We start from the raw sequence: 18,109 nt of genomic DNA, 5'->3' as shown, positions 1-18,109 counted from the left end.
ACCACATCTCATGGTTTCGTTTTCAACATTTTCGTTTTCAGAAGATACGGTGATTCATGTTTTCCCTCTCTTTCTCCAATCAACTAATGAGCACCAGACCAAAAATAAATCAACTGAGGAGCACCACTGTCGGGACTTGAATCTCAATTTCCCCACTGTTGAAGATATTTTTGGTGAGCTGATTATGGGATGGGGGAAAAGGAGACAAAGAGGAGGTCATATCACTTGACTTTTAACCAAAGTTTAAATTCACCCATTAAACATTGAACATTGATGTGTCTGATTAGAGGCATTTTTTGAATAAATCAAGCAACAAAGCTACTTGCTTCTGTCAAATCTATAAAATCATGGTTAATTAATATTAATACGCCTCTCCTTCTTACACGGTCTCTTCAGTCACTTCTATTTTTCCTTTTAAAAAAACAAAAACAAAAAAGACGAATATTGTTGGTAAGCTTTCGGCTCCTTTACCTCATTAAGCATCGAAAAACATGCATTGAAATTCATGATTGGTTTTTCTAATCAAATCCAAAATCCTATCCTGAAGATTAATTAACAGAAACAGATGTTGCAGTTGGTCGAAACTTGAAATCATTTGCAATCACGTACATATATGAACATGGATTTCATATATTTTGCTCATTTTTTTCAACACTGTGATCTTTAGCAATCATTCATTTCTGTGCATGCTTTTGTTTTATTACCCACAACAACACCAACACCATTTTCATTCCATCATCACCTGAGTGGCTTCTTTCGGTTCTTTGAATCTTTATTCATTCATAAAAACTCTAGCCACTTTAGTCATTTGCTGTGGCCAGTGCCCACCCACACCACCATCATTTCTGCGGGGCGCGAGCTTTTTCTTAAATCATATCATAAAATCAATTTAAGCTTTTTCATAACTTGTTCCCCACAATGGAACTACGACGTGACTCATTATTGTTACAATTTTACATATCTTGATCTTGAATGAGCTAGCCAGTGGCCACCATGGAAGGTGGCCTTAATAAATTTCATGTGCAATGTAGCGATAGAGCAATTTAATTTGCATACACTTGCATGGATGGATCATGAAAGCGCAATATTATATACTGTCGATCTGGTTAGGTGAGAAGAGAGAAACTCATGCTGCATGACTTTGCATTAAATCCATAGACTCTTCTTCTTCTTCTTCTTCTCTCAGTACTTGACAAACTAAATAAGAAATTTCAACCACCGGAGCAAGGTGCATATTAAATTCCTGAATTTACATTTCACGCACCTCTCTTCTTTCACATCATTAGTTTTCCTTTCGCCTATTTCATTCAATCTATCAACCACCAAGCTAGACCCTAGCTAGCTATAGGCATACGTATATGTGTGTGTACATATCTTAATTTCCAATAATGCATGCAAGTATAGTGAAGCACTCTTCCTTAGTCCTTTTCAATTGATTTTGTGTTCGATGTTTTCAAATCTGCATACTTGATCTCATGTCATCGAGTATAAGTTATTCACCTACTACATATGCACTTCGATTACAGGGCGAAGAAGAAAAAAAAACAAGATTTAAAACAAGAACAAGTACATATAGTTAAGTAATTAACTAGCTAATGATTTTTTTTTAATGATTCTGTATTTTGGGTTCTCCTAAATTCCTAACAAAAAAAATAGAGGATTGAGCAAGCAAAAGATGCTGTAACTTGATTATAAGTTACTTACTTTTACCAAGAAAGTACAAAAAGAGGTATAATGTCTATCCAGAAGTTGTCGGGAAGGAGGTACAGAAAATACAAGCTATACAACCAAAACCAACCAATGCATATCAAAATCACATAAACTTCCAAACCTCTTCTTCATATCGAGCAGTTGATCAGAGCATGCGACTCCCACCGTTGGAAAATTATAAACCAATTTCTCACCTCTCATGTCCTTCTCAAAGGCCAAGAGCCCATCGTTTTTGGTGACAGCTTAAAAAGCTTATAATTTTCTCTCACCTATAAACTTTGGATTTGAAGATGCTAATACCTGAAACATGCATGCTCTCTGCGGTCTATGGCCGGCCTGGCTTCGTACGTGATGTGCATGTACTCAATCATGCATCCACGATGTGACAAACTACTATTGTCTATAGTGCGTTAAATGTCTTCAATTTCATGACTGCCGTATATATACATATATTTATTACATTGGAGGGATTCCGTTATAACTAAAGTTCAATTATGAAGGAAAGAAAGATTATACTTTCTCGACTTGTATATGAATAATATTCACAATCTTAATTTAAGAACACGAGCTTCATTTTATACTTAAGTTAAGTCTATTCAATCAATGATTCAGAATCATCGGCACAACACAATATGATTTAGCCTATAGGTGGGATTAGCTAGAATTACCTTATATCATTGTCATGAAACACACTTTATTTCAATACAAAAAAGAAAAAAGAAAAATACAGTGAAGTTAAAATAAAATGAGATGAGTTGAACGTAACAAAGAAACTCAAGTGGCAAATACAAAAGAGGCATGGAGGGAAAGGGATGGAATGGATTAGTAGGTCCAATCAATGCATGCTACACAGTTTACTATAGTATCGGCCCCATGGGATTGGACCAACATCCACCTTGAAAGTCGAAAACCAACCTTTCCGCCAGTAGAAACGCGCGTTCACTAAACGCTGGCACACGAAAGTAAAACTCTGCATGCAGACTGAGACTGTTACCAGTCTTCCCGCCATAGACCCCAAAGTTTCCGCAACTCTGTCTTGACGGTACACAGTACGCGCCTGGTGGACCGCAGAGAGAAACTGAGACACACACTCGCTTGGGTTCGGTGTTTGTTCGGCTTGGCTCTTGAGCCGAGCGTCACATCACATTCAACGGTGGGGCCCACTCATCTCCTCCTCCTTTCCTCACAGTTTGTGTGATTGATTGATTAGTGATTAGAGCTCTGAGGCCCACCTACTCCTGGGCCCCACCCATCCATCGCTCTCAATCTCAGCTGTACAATTTAGTCTGACTCATCATTAGGAAGCCGCGCAATTCACTCCGTGATTTGCAAATTGCAACACCCAACTTGTGTAGTGTGTAGTGTGTGATTGTATACTTTTGTATTCTTTCTTAAACTTACGCTACACATTATCGGTCCATTTTTGTTTTTGTTTTTGTTTTATTTAATTATTAAAAAAGTAGAAAGAAAATAAAACCTAAACTACAAATATGGATCCAGACACTTGAATTCAATCTCGCTCTCTGTATATTATAGTAATTTAGAATATATATATCGCTCTCCAGACATTATTATTATAAAAATGAACGTAATGTGAAATGAACGTCAGTCTATTGTGCGTTCGACATGTATTGAATATCAAAACTAGCCCACCCAACTAACAATATCTCAATATACAAAGAAACATCCTTGTCATAAAAATAAACATAGGTTCAGCTAAAATAAATATAAACTTACTATAATTGACATTCAAAATGTGATAATTTAATTATGGTAAATATTTTTATATACAAAAGGTCCCACATTGTAAATTATATTATGCAAACAGCACCGTGCAATAATCATAAGATGTATATACAAGTTTATTCGTGTGCTTGATTTGTCATTATTTCAACAGAGCATGAAAAGATATGATATTTATCTTTGCCTCCACTCCAGTGAATTCATTCAAGAATGGACTTTAGTAGTGTATATTAATAGGGCAAGAAAGGTTATTGTGGTAAATTTAGATGAAAAAGCCAATCGAAAGGATTGTCTTTTTTTGGGTAAAAAAGCCACACTGGTTTGAGTACAGATTTTGTAAAGGATAATGGCCATTGTTTCATATGTTGTGGGTTCTTCTTGCCCCGCCCGTGGTCTTCACTGATCATGAATATCAGATTAATAGCTCATAGTTTCATATTTTTCAGGATTGTGGAAGAATTCGATGAGTTTTTTTTATATAAATTTTTTATAACAAAACAATGCTACTCTACGGTATATAGAGTGGAGGGGGATCGTACTCCGGGATGCAAAAGGACGGACGCATTGACTTAAACAACAGGCCTAATCCACATATGCTTAGACGGATTTGATGGGCTTATTAGATGAATATTGAGTAGGAATTAATAAAATTCAAACAGTGAAACTCTAACATGATGAAGAGCTATAGCTTGTGTTGATAGGGACTTGACATGGAAGAAAATTACGAGGGTATGGACCAAAATCTACGAAAAGCAGTCTGGGTTGGTTGAACAATACCATCGTATTCACATACTATATAAGCCCGCGTGTTGAGATGTTTTGAGAAAAACTATCAAAAGTAAAGACTTTTACTTTGTTCAGAACCATTTCAGACCAACCAATGTTGTATTATTATTATCTTACATTGGAAATAAAAATAACAATATGTACGAGGACCACCCTTGACGCCTGCCTTGCACATCCGGAACAACCGTACACATTTTTATCCATTCTAATTTTCCTATTAATTTTTCAACATCGCTTGTCCAAATCAGAATAATTCATTTCCACCCTAAATATCTCCAAACACGTACGGAAAATATATATATAAATCATTTTCGAATTTTGTGTATTATTTTTCTATTAGAAACAATTTTTTTTTCCCAATAAAAATAGAAACAGAATTCATTAAATACAATTAGAGAGGCGATAAATAATGTTGTGAGCGTGACCTCATAACATTTTTTTATTATTTGTGCTTTTCCATTTAGGCCTATTTTTCCGCGCTCAGCAAAATAAATAAATAAATAAAAAGAACACACGCACACATAAAGGGCTGAGATCAAATCTGATCAGATGACGACATTAGACCATGATGATGCTGCTGCCACGTCTGACTTAGCGGCCCCACCACCGTCCCTCACACACTTGGCTTTAAGAATCTATCTGTCCGCCATTACCCGCAAACCAATGCCTCCTTCTCCCAACATTTTTTTTCTTTTTTCGATTTCCAAATTAAAGAAAAATAACCTATTTATTTATTTATTTATTTCTATATATACCCCCCACTGCGAAAAATATCAAACACTTGTGACTTCTTCCCACTTCACACTCACTCACCCACTTCCCAGAAAATTTAAAATGCGCCAGGGCTGTACCGGTCGGTTTTCTCAGCCACCGGCTCCGGTGCTCCTCCTCCTCATCGCACTTACCGTGCTCCTCTCCACCGCGCCAGTGATTGGATGGCGCCCCTGGCCCTACCTTAAATCCAACGCCACCGATCTCCAACTCGGAGACAACAAAAAATTCGAGGGCTCATCTGAGTTCGTCCACTTGAAATACCACATGGGCCCGGTCCTAACCGCCAATATAACCGTCCACACAATCTGGTACGGCACGTGGCAGCCCGCCCAGAAGAAGATCATCCGCGAGTTCATCAACTCAATCTCCGCCGCCGGTTCCAAACGCCCATCCGTCGCCGGATGGTGGAAGACTGTACAGCTGTACACGGACCAGACCGGCGCTAACATTTCCCGTACGGTGCGCCTAGGCGCAGAGAAAAACGACCGCTTTTACTCCCACGGCAAAACCCTGACCCGGTTATCCATACAGTCTGTGATCAAAAGCGCCGTCACAGCCAGAACGCGGCCGTTGCCTATCAGCCCCCAGAATGGGCTCTACCTCCTGCTCACATCTGATGACGTGTACGTTCAGGATTTCTGCAGACAGGTCTGTGGGTTCCACTACTTCACTTTCCCGTCCATCGTCGGATACACGTTGCCGTACGCTTGGATTGGCAACTCAGCGAAACTGTGCCCAGGTGTGTGCGCATACCCATTCGCCGTACCCGATTATATGACCGGGTTGAAACCGTTAAAGTCACCGAACGGTGACGTAGGAGTGGAGGGGATGATAAGCGTTATCGCACACGAGATTGCTGAGCTGGCAAGCAACCCGTTAGTAAACGCCTGGTATGCGGGTCAGGACCCGAGTTTTCCGGTTGAGATTGCTGATCTATGCGAGGGCATCTACGGTACCGGAGGGGGCGGGTCGTACACGGGTCAGCTGTTGGACGACCACGATGGTGCCACGTACAATATGAATGGGATCCGACGGAAGTTCTTGGTTCAGTGGGTTTGGAGCCACATTTTAAATTACTGTACCGGACCTAATGCACTTGACCAGTAAAATTTTCGGATGTTTATTACTTTTAGCTTCTGTCTCTATTTCTGGGTCATTTTGCTTCTTCTTTTTCGTTTTTCGGGTTTTTTTGTGTGTGGTGGTTTTGGGTCTTTGGGTCTGGGCTGTTGCGAAGCTTGTCCGTTTTTGTTAAGTGCATGATTAGTTAAGGTAGTTAAGCTTGTTAATTATTGTAATAATGATATATATATATATATATATATATTTATTGTATACTGGTTCTGTATACAAACAGCTGTCTTTCCCGCCTTATTTGTAGTGTGAGAGTAAGGATTAGGAGCCTCTTTAATGTATTTGTAAATGCGGGTCAGGTTAATTGGTTAAGTTAATGTATCCGCTCCATTGCGCTTGATTTCAAACACCTCCCTGTTTAGAATATCATCATCGAAAAAAAAACAAAATTATTGAATGTATCTCAATCTAATTAGAAATGACCCTAAATTAGATATATGTATATTTGGTGAGCAATGATAGAGTGCAGCAGTGAAGAATTTAGTGCTCATTTACTCGCGACTGTGACGTTTGGTGGATGGACCTGGAGGGAGTGTACCGACCTTTTGCTCTAGGCGACAAGTGTTCGTCATCAATTCCTATAGTCTAAGCATGAGCAAAATGTGCTCGTGTTCCTTACATTATTATGATTTGTTTTCGAAATTCAATCTTATTAGAATTTGATTTGATATGGCGAATGACGAAAGATCGATAAGCATCTGATTCTTGTTGTTATTAGGGTTTGATTTTACTTCCAATTTTCAATGGCTCTTGTCATCAAGGTCATCGTGATTTAACAAGATTTGACTAGGAGAAATTGTTCATCTCATCTCATTCTTTTTAAATTATTATTATTTTAATCATATGTCTCTTTTATTTCCACTTTGATTATTAAAGAGGTTAAACTTGTTTTCCCATATCATCATAGCCATGGTAAGACAGGATTATAGGTCCTACATTCATGATTTTTCCCACGTAGACCATTCCTTTGCTTTACTGACAGAGTTAGACTCGTACATTTGTTTGTCCATGGTGGCTACCTCAAGTCTATACTTAGTACCGCCCTTTCTTTCTTGTGACAAATCACTCTAAAAATTGTGAATCGAAATATAGTAGTGATCATGTTCATTAATAAACTTTATGAAGATGATTAAGTTTTTGATAATATCGATCGGAAACCTAAACTCTAACAATTAGTTTTCACCATAATCTCACAGTTATGTGGGGTTTGGCCAATATTGAGAGAGTTTCCACCTAATATCATATACCAACAAAACGTACTTGTAAGATGAGTCTCTTCATCCACCACGAGACTCCAATTGATTCTTTTGGTAATGAAATGAAAATTCTGTGTATCATAATGTTTTATTTTATGCCATTTAGGTTTAGCACACTGACTGGATCATCAAGTGTCAATTTCAGACTACCTGTGTGGTGTGTGGGCATTTCATCAACTCTCCCTCCCTCAGTACGTACCTTGTGCCCCACTTGTTCCTTTTTCTTTTTTTCTTTTCCCTTTCTCCTCTCAAATTTCTTAGGTTAACTTTATCGGGATTTGGGCCGTGAGGCTTACGAGATACTACAACTTTTGTTTTATTTTGTGTTATCTTTTTTAAAAAATAAAATCTTGAATGCTTTTTCAGTTTTACTTTTTTTGAAAAGAGGCACCAACCAACAAAGTTGTCCGCTGCTTGACAACCTACTGTTTGTTGTGTTTCCACATTAATCACTTGGCCAGCGCCGGGGGGGCTCCGATATATTTGTTTCTCTTGTGTTGGGTATGTTTTTAATGACTTACTTTAGACGAACCAATAATAATAAGAGCAGTTATCCTTGAATTCAAGGTCGCGTGTTTGAATCCTTCCTCTTCATTATTGTTTCTCTTATATTCAAGGTCACGGGTTTGAATCCCTCCTCCCAATTTTGTTCAATTTCGTTTGTGCAAAAAGTAATAATAATAAGAGCTCATTGACTTAATAACAAACTCATAATCATGCAGATCCATAGAAAGACTTCATGCACAAGAATTTTGTTGTTTAGTTCAATGGTATGGCCCAATTTGGGTTACCCCATCGAAAGTATTATTAAAAGACAATTTCAAGTTTTAGCGGTCAAAATGCATTACACATACAAGGGGAAAACCCAGCTGGCTCTCACTCCATCAACTTGCAAATTGAAAATCCAAACTATTTAGGACATAAGTTTTGACCTGAAAATGGAGGAAGAATAATATAATATCGCTAGTAATAGTACTAGTAGTAGGAGTGTCACTCAAAATGTTTAGCACTTTGATTATTTTAATATAATCAGTGTTGAAAACATAATTATAAAAGTGGCAGCGGCGCCTGAAGCCCCGACTTTGACAAAGTTTCAAGTGTTTTTGTGTATATAAAATTGGATAGGTGTTACACTTTTTACGTATGCTTTTGTTTTGTTTTCCTTGACATGTATCGTAAGAGGTTACCAGATGAATAATATTCTAGCTTTCTGGGTCCCGATGCACAAGTATTTCATTTGAAAGCTCATATAACAAGTTGCATGTCCCAAAATTTTAACTCTAGTGTTTGTTTGGTTTCTGGTTTCAACTTTAGACAAGTCGGGCCGGACGGGTCGGGTTTTGTGAATTGCAAGGGAAGCCATCTGGTTATCATTTCATTTAGAGCAATGAGTTGTCCAAATTGATTAACATCTAATGGGAAAAGCAAAGGGAAAGAAGAAGAAGAATAATTAGGAGAGGGGACCTCAAGTCAAGCTCATTGTCATCTAATTCTCACACAAATTTGATGAACCGAGGCACTCAGAGTCAGCGACAGACAATGGATTGGGAAAAGGAAGCCAACTGCTGCGAGGGTAATCAATGATTGGGTGGTCCTTTGGGAAAATTGACACTACATTCTCCTCAAAGGCAGCCAGAAATGAATATGACCCCCCCAAAAAAATTCACATAAACTACAAATATTTTTCAGATTGATTGATCAGAGGTTATAAGTGTTTCTGGTGCCAACTGTTAGGATCTTCGGGCCAAATACACCAACTGTAGCAATCATGGTCAAATAAATGAAGGAAAGATGGACTTACGATCACACTCACAAGCAAGTGGAACCCCCTGCATTCGGAGATAGGTGAGAGCAGCTGTACAGGTGACGTGGTCCGACCACCTCACCCAAGCCAAGACTTTCTCCTCCTTTTCAATCGTTTATGTAGCAGTGGACATTGTGGAATCTTTAAGGGTTTCTTATCTTTATCTAACCTTACATAGGGATAGGGATTAATGAAGTTTCTCACTTAAGTGATTGACTGATTGGTTATAACTTGTGCAAAAAGATGCAGACCACCCTCACAGGTTCCAAACCTAGAACTAGAAAATAATGTAGGGTGTCTGTTCAAGGGTTAATAAAAAAATTAAGTTGATGTGATCACAGATCTCATGGTGAGAAAGGTGGACTAAGTTGATGTAATAAGCACAACAGTTCAATGGTGAGAAAAGTGCACTTTTCAGTCACGAGGCCAGAACCAACTTAATAATATCTAAGAAGAGGGCAAGAGATAGGTGAGACTCGAGAGCAACTGGACTGCAATAGAGAAGCAAAAAATGGAAGTACAGAAAAGAAAAAATTCAAAGCAGAACACAAACAAGTAATCCAATCATGACAAGCTTGTTATAGTACATCACGACCAACTGAGGATGACAGGATGAATGTTGCACGAGATAATCTACTCCTTTCTAATTCTAACAATGACTGATGGGTGCAATTCTATGGTATAAAGCAATATAAGTAAAAGGATGAAGGCCAAGAGCACAGGGCAAAAACAGTGTAGCATACAATTGTGTATGGATTCTCTCTTGACCTGGATAGTCCAGTGACAGGACAGACCATTAGAACATGAGGTTTCCTCAATGGGGACTGGGTGTTACTGAACTTTTGCCATGTGACTTTTAAAAATAACATGGCTTCAAGCATAGCTTGTAGAAATTAATCAAGGGATGGCACATTGTGCTTAACGGATCCAATGGAGGTGGTTTGCAATTTCTCAGCTGATTCATCTTTCTATCAAGCACTACAAGTACAGCTTGAAAAACTACTGAATTGGCTCCACATGTACTATCTATACAAATAAATATCATTTCTTACCTTTAAGTTCCTCATTCTGCAGATACTTCAAAACTCCGTACGCAACACTTCCAGCAACAAACAAGCCGACTGTTGGTGTAAAAGATGGATATAAATACTTCACAAAGAACTTGTCCCATTCTTCTGGCAGGAAGCCTGAAATGAAAATTAACTAATCATCTGAAACGTGAAGAGAATGTAAAGCGTAATTTATCAAATCGATTATAGAAATAACTTCCATGACTTATCGCATAAAACTTTTGCTTTACATTAAAGTAATCAATCATTATGGACAATGCACTGCCTTTTCAGATATGTGAAGAAATACTCCAATAATCAGGGGGGTCAGCTGAATATGGTAGGCTCTTAAAAGGAATGGTTTGTGAGCTGAATGAGATCAATGTTTGATAGTTGGTGTTGAGCTTCCAGGAAGAAGATCAAAATGGTGTTTCTGTGTTGATTTTTCGAATTAAGTCATAGGATGGTCAGTGAGAGTAGAACATTATTCAGTTCACATTGAGCCGCTTGTTTGGACAAATGTTCTAGAACTCGAACCATTTTGTGCAGTATCCATGGTAGATATGTCTGGGCACGAAAAAGGGACAGGAATGTTTGGGACCAACAAGGGTTTTCTATATAGATTAGACTAAAAGAATGACTGCAGATGAGCACAAGATACTGAATTGGATTCTAAATGATGAAATTTGAGTCCTAACTGGCTAACATGCCGGACTGAGATAAGCAAAGATGCAACCTATGAGTAAAACCCTTTACTAAACCTCATTTCTCTTTGGACCAAAACAGTCTCAATGGCAGATTTGGGCAAACGGGCTTGGTCTTTTGTTTATTGTCAAAGCGTTTGTTACTGCAACACAAGACATTTTTGGATAAACAATTCCATCAATAGGATATAGCAAGCCAAGATTAGATAACTGACAACACAATTTGAAAGCCATCAAAGCAAACAATCCCACAACTATACTGGTTAACTTAACTCTCAGCCACATTCAAATGATTCAAACCTATTAACTCCTATAATTCAACCAAATGCTGAACAAAAATCTATTCTTTAGACAATACCCAATAAAAATTTCATTTATTGGGTATTGTGATTCACACCAGTGCAATCACAATTAATGGAGGGATGAGTAATCGTACCCGATGCAGCGAGAAGAAGTCCTTGAGCTAGAATGACACCGCCAAGCCCCAACCAAGCAAGAACAAAAGCGCTCTCATTTGTGCCCATCTCTTTGGCCTTAGCCTCATCTTCTTCAGAATAAAGTAGCGGCTTTTCCACTGGTGACCTCCGAATTACCCTTTTCTTCTTATTAGGGACAGAATTCACATTCTGCGTGGTTGGAGAAGAAGGAGATGAGCCAAAGCCGAGCCCAGCTGAGGTGGGTTTCTTGGGTGGGGCCTGGGTGGTCTCAGCTTTGGGCTTGGACGGCTCTGATGGTGTCTGTGACTTGACTGTGAATTGGGTTCTGACTGAAAAGTGGAGCAGAGGAGTGTGAGGAAGATGATGATAGGGTTTGCTGGTGAAGGATGAGGGACTGTGGATTTGTAGCGCCATTTTCAGTTTAGTTGGTTAGTAGAAATTTTCCTTCTTTGGCTCCTTTTTGTGTTTTTTGGCCTGTAAGACAACGACATGTCGTTTACCCCATTAACGAAACACTGCGAGACTCGACTGAGGGAGTGTGGTGCATTGGGTTCTTCTCCTCCACAAAATCCCAATTTCAATTTTCAGGTGTTTGATTCAATTTTCTGCACCACAGAAATAGTTTTCTGCATTTTCAAACAATGTCGAACTCTCGAAGTCCTCTGATTTATCCTCAATAACACTTTTGCTCTCTGCTTTGCTTAGATGGACATCAACATCCACATCCACATCCACATTCCACAGTCTACTCTTCCTCTCCCACATGGCCTCACTCGTCACTTTCCTACACTTTCCCTCGTTTTCCTTCTCCCCAAACACTCTCCGCTTCTCACCCAAACGGTGCCGTTTCAAAGCTCAAATTGCGGTCACCGATGCAGAGAAGGCCGGCGTAGCCGTCGTTTGGTTAAAGCACGACCTTCGAATCGACGATCACCCAGCCCTTCTCGCCGCCTCTAACCACAACGCCGTAGTTCCTCTCTACATCTTCGATCATCGCATCATCTTCCGTAAGTCTGACGTATATATACACTGATGTACAATAATACACATAGATGAACTGATGGGAGTAAAATGTGCAGGTTTTCCCGAGAAAATGATAGAAATGCTTGTGCTTGCTTTACAAGATTTGAGAAGCTCGTTGAGAGATAAAGGTTCGAATTTGATGATCAGGCTTGGGAGTGCTGAGAGTGCGATACAAGAGCTTGTAAAAGAGGTTGTTAGATAAAAATATTAGCTTTGCTTACTGTGTATGAGAGACTAGTTCAACCACTCATCATCACAGAGGATTGGAACAGGTTCAGCTTGTCACCACTGTCTATGCTGAGGAGGAGGTGGAGTATGGATTAAGGCAGATGACTGGTAGTGTCAAGGGCACCTTGGAAGCAATGCCTTCTGCGCCCAACTTTGTGCTGTGGCGGACTCCGTTTTATGATGTGAAGGTAGTTTTGTTTTTCTTGACTAGTTTTTCGATTTATGTTTGAGAATTCTGGTTGTTCATCAAGTTAGTTTATAATTGAGTGGTTGTAGTTATTTTAATTATTGTATGAATGTGTATAATGTGTAGAGTTTGAAAGATATTCCTGATTCGTACAATGATTTTACCAAGCTTCGACTACCGATAACTTTGCCACTTCCTCCGGCAACATTAACTGGTGGTGAAATGGAATTGGACTGGGGTAAAGTTCCAAGATTGTTCATGTTTCTGCTTATACTCATACTTGATTTGTTTTGTTACTAAAATTTAGCAAAGTTCTATCTTGTAATATGTGTACTAGTGACAAGGATAACTGTACTGTGATTTTAGGTGCTATCCCCACATTTGATGATTTGAAGGAGTTTGTGAAGGCAAATCCGTGCAAAGTGGAAGAGAGTTGGGCTTCAACGAAGGAGATGTTGACTGAAACAATTCTCATGAAGGAAATTTTGAAGCCCGGAGGAAGAAATGTAATCAATTCGAGTTTTAGACATGTCCAGGTCCAGTCAAAGAGACACGAGAATTCTGTCTTTGTGACAAAAAAAGGACATTCTGTAGGAGGGGGGACAAGCAACGTATTGAAAGCTTTGGCTGCATACTTGCGATATGTAGAGGGAACAGAACGGGATCACTACTGGAAGGAGTATGTAGTCATATTTTATAATGTTATTTAGAGAGAGAAAAAACCCTTAAATAATCATATATTCCTTTCTCTTCCTATCTGCATTAACAAAAAAAAGGGTATTTTGGCATTATTTTGTTGCAGGGTACATGAAAGGATGCCTTATGCTGAAAGTCGGGATGGGGCTTCATTTACGACACTCTTTGGTCCTGCCCTTTCTCTTGGCATCCTATCCAGAAGGAGAGTACATTTTGAAGCTCTCAAGTATGAGAAAGAACGAGATTCTGGATTTCTGTCTTCTTTTGGATATTCATCTGCTACGGTTGCTACAACTGTTGATTCAGTGTGCTCAATGGAGGTGCTATACCAGTTATGCACAAATTATATTTATGTTGTGATTGAAGTGGTTCTTTGGAGACTCACCTTGTGAGGTTGCTAGCTTTTTGAAAATCATTATTTTTTCATAGTATATTTGTAAGCAACTGAGTTGTTTTTTGTGGCAGTGGTATTCGCTTGTGGCCCTAAAAAGTCAGATAAATGATGACAGAAGATATCATATTCGTATTTGGAGATGGAAAGGCTATCTAATTCAGGTATTCTGTTCAAAACTGATCTTCTACTCGTTCAAAGACTTTCCATGGCTTGTAATCTGAAAGAAATACTTAGCTGGGTTAGGTTTTAAATTTGCGTATATACTCTTTCATTATGATATTATCCTTTTGTCAGTATACAGTTGTTGGTCATGAAGGTCCTGCTGCTCTTCTTGTTCATGGTTTTGGAGCCTTCTTGGAGCATTACCGTGACAACATATGCAGCATTGCTGAAGGTGGAAACAGAGTTTGGGCCATAACAATTTTAGGATTTGGCAAATCGGAAAAGCCAAATGTTGTATACACTGAACTCGTGTGGGCTGAAATGCTTAGAGATTTCATTATTGAAGTTGTAGGTGAACCAGTGCACCTTGTTGGGAACTCAATTGGTGGTATGTTTTAAACTAGAAATGAGATGAGCAACTTACCTAAACAACCTCTTACATTCTTTTCTCTAGGTGGCCTATCTACTTCATTTTTCAACTGTTACTCTCCAGAGGCAATCTTTGAAAAACAAGAATGTATGTATTTTCAATCTCATCAGTACTATTTTCTATATCCAGGTTATATTATTGCAATTGTCGCTCGTCTTTGGCCTGCTTTGGCCAAATCTGTTGTTCTTATCAACAGTGGTGGGAATGTTATTCCAGGATATTCCTCTGCGCCATTCACCAAAGTAAGTTTGATTAAAACTGTGCAAGAACCCTATCTTTCATATGTAAGACAGCCTCATATTATAGTTTTCTGTTTCAGGAGAGAAGAACTTCTGGTGCTTCATGGCTAGGTGCTAAATTCCTTTTGTTTTACTTAAGGTTGACTCTCAAGGACATAGTGAAGAATTGCTATCCAGCTGTAAGTATCTCTATTGCTCTATATTTTGAATATGGTTCACGTTTATAGTATTGATTTGTGTTTTTACTACCTTTGCTTTGCAGAAAACAGAGCGAGTCGACAATTGGCTTATTGATGAAATGCTAAGAGCAGTATCCTCTTTCATGTCAAGTATATTTATTGTTTCTCTAGGAACTAGTAGTCACTGCTGATTTTTCTTTTGGAGCCACCAGAACATGTGTAATTTGTCAAAAATTATCTCCTTAACATAACTTGAAAGTCATATGATCCTGGGGTGGCAGTGGTCCTAGAAAGCGTTTTTAGCTTCAATCTGTCAGTCCCTCTAAATTATCTCTTGGATGGATTCGAGGACAGGGTTTTGATTATACAGGTAACTTCTTAACAAGCAGAGATAATCTCTCTCTCTCTCTCCCTCTCTCTCTCTCTCTCTTCCATCATTTGATCATCTTCTTGTTTATTTTTTGGTCCCTTAATCAAGTTCTGTCATGTAGGGAATGAGAGATCCAATATCTGATTCCAAGTCAAAAGTGGCTATGCTTAAAGAGCATTGCGCTGGGTTCATAATCAAGGAATTGGATGCCGGTGGGTAAAATACTTGCATAATCCTGCTCCATTTAGACTCAAAAGTTTCATGGAAGTTTACATTTTTTTGATGTTTTTTAAAATCCAGGTCATTGCCCCCACGACGAACTGCCTGATGAAGTGAATTCTATCATTCGTGAATGGATAGTGTCTCTGAGCAGCAAACTTCCGGTTGGCAGCTTTAAGTAGTACAAGGGGAGGATTTTATAAATTTTGTTTTCTGTTTCTTGTAAAAATCATTTATTAATATAAATCTGTACGTTAATTCTTTTTCAGCATATGCTGCAAGATTCACATGGATGTGTAAGAATAACAGTTCAAGGAAACTTATTAATATCCCACAGAAAATGAATAAAAATTGCTTCTCCAACATTTGCCTCGCCAACTTGACATTAGTGCCGTGGATGTCAAATTTAGAATAACGGTAAAAGAGACTTATATTTTGACAGTTTTCACTGTAGTAAAAGAAATGTTATATGCTTTTAAGATAATTGCTGCCGGACCGGTCCACATATTTGATTAATTAACATTATCATCTAATTAAATCATACCCAATTCAAAAGTTGCGTTATACTTGGCTTATACATCATATCATCAATCAAAACAACAAACAAACTTACACATCAAATTATCATCAACAACAAAAAAAATAAAAATGATAACGTTGAGTCTTTATTTTAAAGCCATCAAGTTGGTGATTAGTAATTTTGTTATAATTTCCTTTTGATGACAAAATAAAATAAAAATTATCCGCTCAGGTAACATATTTCAATAATGTAATTGTCCTTGTATCTTTCTCTACGGTTACTAACAAAAATCCATGACCAAGTTGCCATAAATAAAAAATGTATCAAATATCAAAGATTTAATACTGAAGCTACATCTTTAAAACAAAACCTAAAAAAATATCTTCAAATATTTGGGGATAAGAAGAAATGTGACAAATTTTTACAGATATACCGATGGCAAAAACCAAATTGGAGGTTGCTTCAACTTCTTCATCAGGGTCTTAGCATGTGCAGGCTTTAAAATCCTTTGACTTTTGACATTATACACCCCAAAATCTGTAAACGGACAATATCTTACTATCCGATCACAATAAGCGTAGAAGTAGATGCAATTCGACTCACATCCTTGAATTTTTGAAGCCACGACAAATATTGAAGAGTTATCACCCACAAAAATAACCGTAAGTGACCATCTTAATTAGTTCTATTTGAATCATCCACATCAATACGTTTTTACACGTAGTAAATCATCCACATCAAATCAATCAAATTGATTTCCTCATTCTCATTTGTATTACTCAAAGTTAACCATTTAAGGTGTGCGATCCATTAGGTTCTAATTAGCAAGGCAGTGGGAAAATATTAGAACTCTTTCTAACCAACTGGAATTAAAACCCCTTTTTAATTCTTCCTTTATTTGGATTGATCACAATCAATCTTAGGACTTCCACAAGCCAAGAGTGACATCTAGCAATATATCAAGGCTACCCAAGCTAACCAGAATAGATGAAGAACCTATTCAGTTGGAATTGCAATGCAATACGGTCCTTCTCTTATACAATGTTTCAAATCATATTATTAGGGTACGGATTGTTTATGTCAAACCCCTAATATGATTTATAACCTCATGTGATTCAAAAGAACATGATTAAGAACAACTTTCTAAATCAAGCTCAAAATACTTTGGCCAAAGATTTACTGAATCACATCTTGAAACATTCTCCTTCTTTATCGAAAGTAGAGATTCCTTATTGTACATTCACATGCCCCTATGATGAATTAAGAGATCCCAACAACACTTAAGACAAATCTTTTACGGCTTGCCTTTAAGAGCTATCAAAGATCAATAACGCATCACAAGACAACCATGATGCCTCAGGTCTAAGGACTAATTTGCATTATTGCAACTATGAGTTCTCATTTGACATGTAGATAAATACTCCATATGAGAACTACGGTTGATCGCGTTCAGTGTACTCATTCACTAATGAGCACCCACATACTTGTATTAGTGTCAACTACACAAATGGTTTGAGACTAACCATCCTCCCAATTGAGCATACATAATATGCGCTAATCTTGACGGTTTATCAATGCCCATTTGATAACCTATGATTAGGAACATTTTGGGATACTACAATTAGAGATTAAAGGTCTCATGAATCTAATCTTCTTTAGATTACTTTATCTCTTATTTAGCATACCCTGGACATTTGTTTCTTTACACGATGTAAAAGATAACAAATTAAGTTTGCCCTTTATATATCATATACGAAATGTATTCTAAGGAGATCACATCAAATGTATTGGCTCTTAGGGCACATTTCTAACAGTATGATGGATTTTGGCATCCTGAGGTCATTTGGCCTTCCAAAACCGCATTCAAAGTTTCGTAGTTAATTTTCGGAATAAATTCTGTTTTTCAGTTTTATTGTAATAACTTCCCTAGCAGCTCAAGGGTTGAGAGATGTGTATTTAGACAGCTTTGGTGAACGTTTTTTGATATCTCAGATTTTAATCAAAATTATCCTAAGAGAGTTCCTCTTAATTTCTGGTGGAATCCAGATTTCTTGTTACTCAAGGTTTT

At 38.0% G+C, this 18,109-nt stretch overlaps 3 protein-coding genes across 3 annotated transcripts; 2 read left to right on the top strand and 1 right to left on the bottom strand.

Moving 5' to 3' along the window:
* Nucleotides 1–4,989: 4,989 nt before the first annotated feature.
* On the top strand, nucleotides 4,990–6,345 carry EXL3 (EXORDIUM like 3). The gene has a single exon (XM_021967792.2). The coding sequence runs from the start codon at nucleotides 5,074–5,076 to the stop codon at nucleotides 6,118–6,120; it is 1,047 nt and encodes a 348-aa protein (XP_021823484.1). The 5' UTR covers nucleotides 4,990–5,073; the 3' UTR covers nucleotides 6,121–6,345.
* Nucleotides 6,346–10,058: 3,713 nt separating this feature from the next.
* Nucleotides 10,059–11,810, bottom strand: LPA2 (low psii accumulation2). The gene is made up of 2 exons (XM_021967791.2): nucleotides 11,394–11,810; nucleotides 10,059–10,391 (listed from the first exon to the last, which is right to left on the bottom strand). The coding sequence occupies exons 1-2, from the start codon at nucleotides 11,806–11,808 to the stop codon at nucleotides 10,246–10,248; spliced, it is 561 nt and encodes a 186-aa protein (XP_021823483.1). The 5' UTR covers nucleotides 11,809–11,810; the 3' UTR covers nucleotides 10,059–10,245.
* A 347-nt stretch (nucleotides 11,811–12,157) lies between these two features.
* Nucleotides 12,158–15,789, top strand: LOC110764768 (DNA photolyase). The gene is made up of 14 exons (XM_021967790.2): nucleotides 12,158–12,401; nucleotides 12,474–12,607; nucleotides 12,690–12,833; nucleotides 12,959–13,070; nucleotides 13,199–13,511; nucleotides 13,635–13,848; nucleotides 13,994–14,083; nucleotides 14,217–14,472; nucleotides 14,644–14,756; nucleotides 14,834–14,932; nucleotides 15,016–15,063; nucleotides 15,192–15,302; nucleotides 15,424–15,514; nucleotides 15,603–15,789. The coding sequence occupies exons 1-14, from the start codon at nucleotides 12,158–12,160 to the stop codon at nucleotides 15,701–15,703; spliced, it is 2,070 nt and encodes a 689-aa protein (XP_021823482.1). The 3' UTR covers nucleotides 15,704–15,789.
* The last annotated feature ends 2,320 nt before the right edge of the window (nucleotides 15,790–18,109 follow it).

The sequence above is a fragment of the Prunus avium genome, chromosome 2 (genome assembly GCF_965620075.1).
Source record: "Prunus avium chromosome 2, drPruAviu1.hap1.1, whole genome shotgun sequence".
In the NCBI taxonomy this organism is placed as follows: domain Eukaryota; kingdom Viridiplantae; phylum Streptophyta; class Magnoliopsida; order Rosales; family Rosaceae; genus Prunus; species Prunus avium.
This window is presented reverse-complemented; position numbering and strand designations above follow the sequence as displayed.

Excerpts from the sequence above, each read along its gene's own strand:
- LOC110764768 (XM_021967790.2), top strand. The coding sequence starts at position 12,158 with ATGGCCTCACTCGTCACTTTCCTACACTTTCCCTCGTTTTCCTTCTCC. Across the intron at positions 14,084-14,216 it reads GGAAAGGCTATCTAATTCAG|TATACAGTTGTTGGTCATGA; the intron begins GTATTCTGTTCA and ends TCCTTTTGTCAG. Across the intron at positions 15,303-15,423 it reads ACAGGGTTTTGATTATACAG|GGAATGAGAGATCCAATATC; the intron begins GTAACTTCTTAA and ends TCTGTCATGTAG.
- EXL3 (XM_021967792.2), top strand. The coding sequence starts at position 5,074 with ATGCGCCAGGGCTGTACCGGTCGGTTTTCTCAGCCACCGGCTCCGGTG.
- LPA2 (XM_021967791.2), bottom strand. The coding sequence starts at position 11,808 with ATGGCGCTACAAATCCACAGTCCCTCATCCTTCACCAGCAAACCCTAT. Across the intron at positions 10,392-11,393 it reads ACTTCTTCTCGCTGCATCGG|GCTTCCTGCCAGAAGAATGG; the intron begins GTACGATTACTC and ends TTTTCATTTCAG.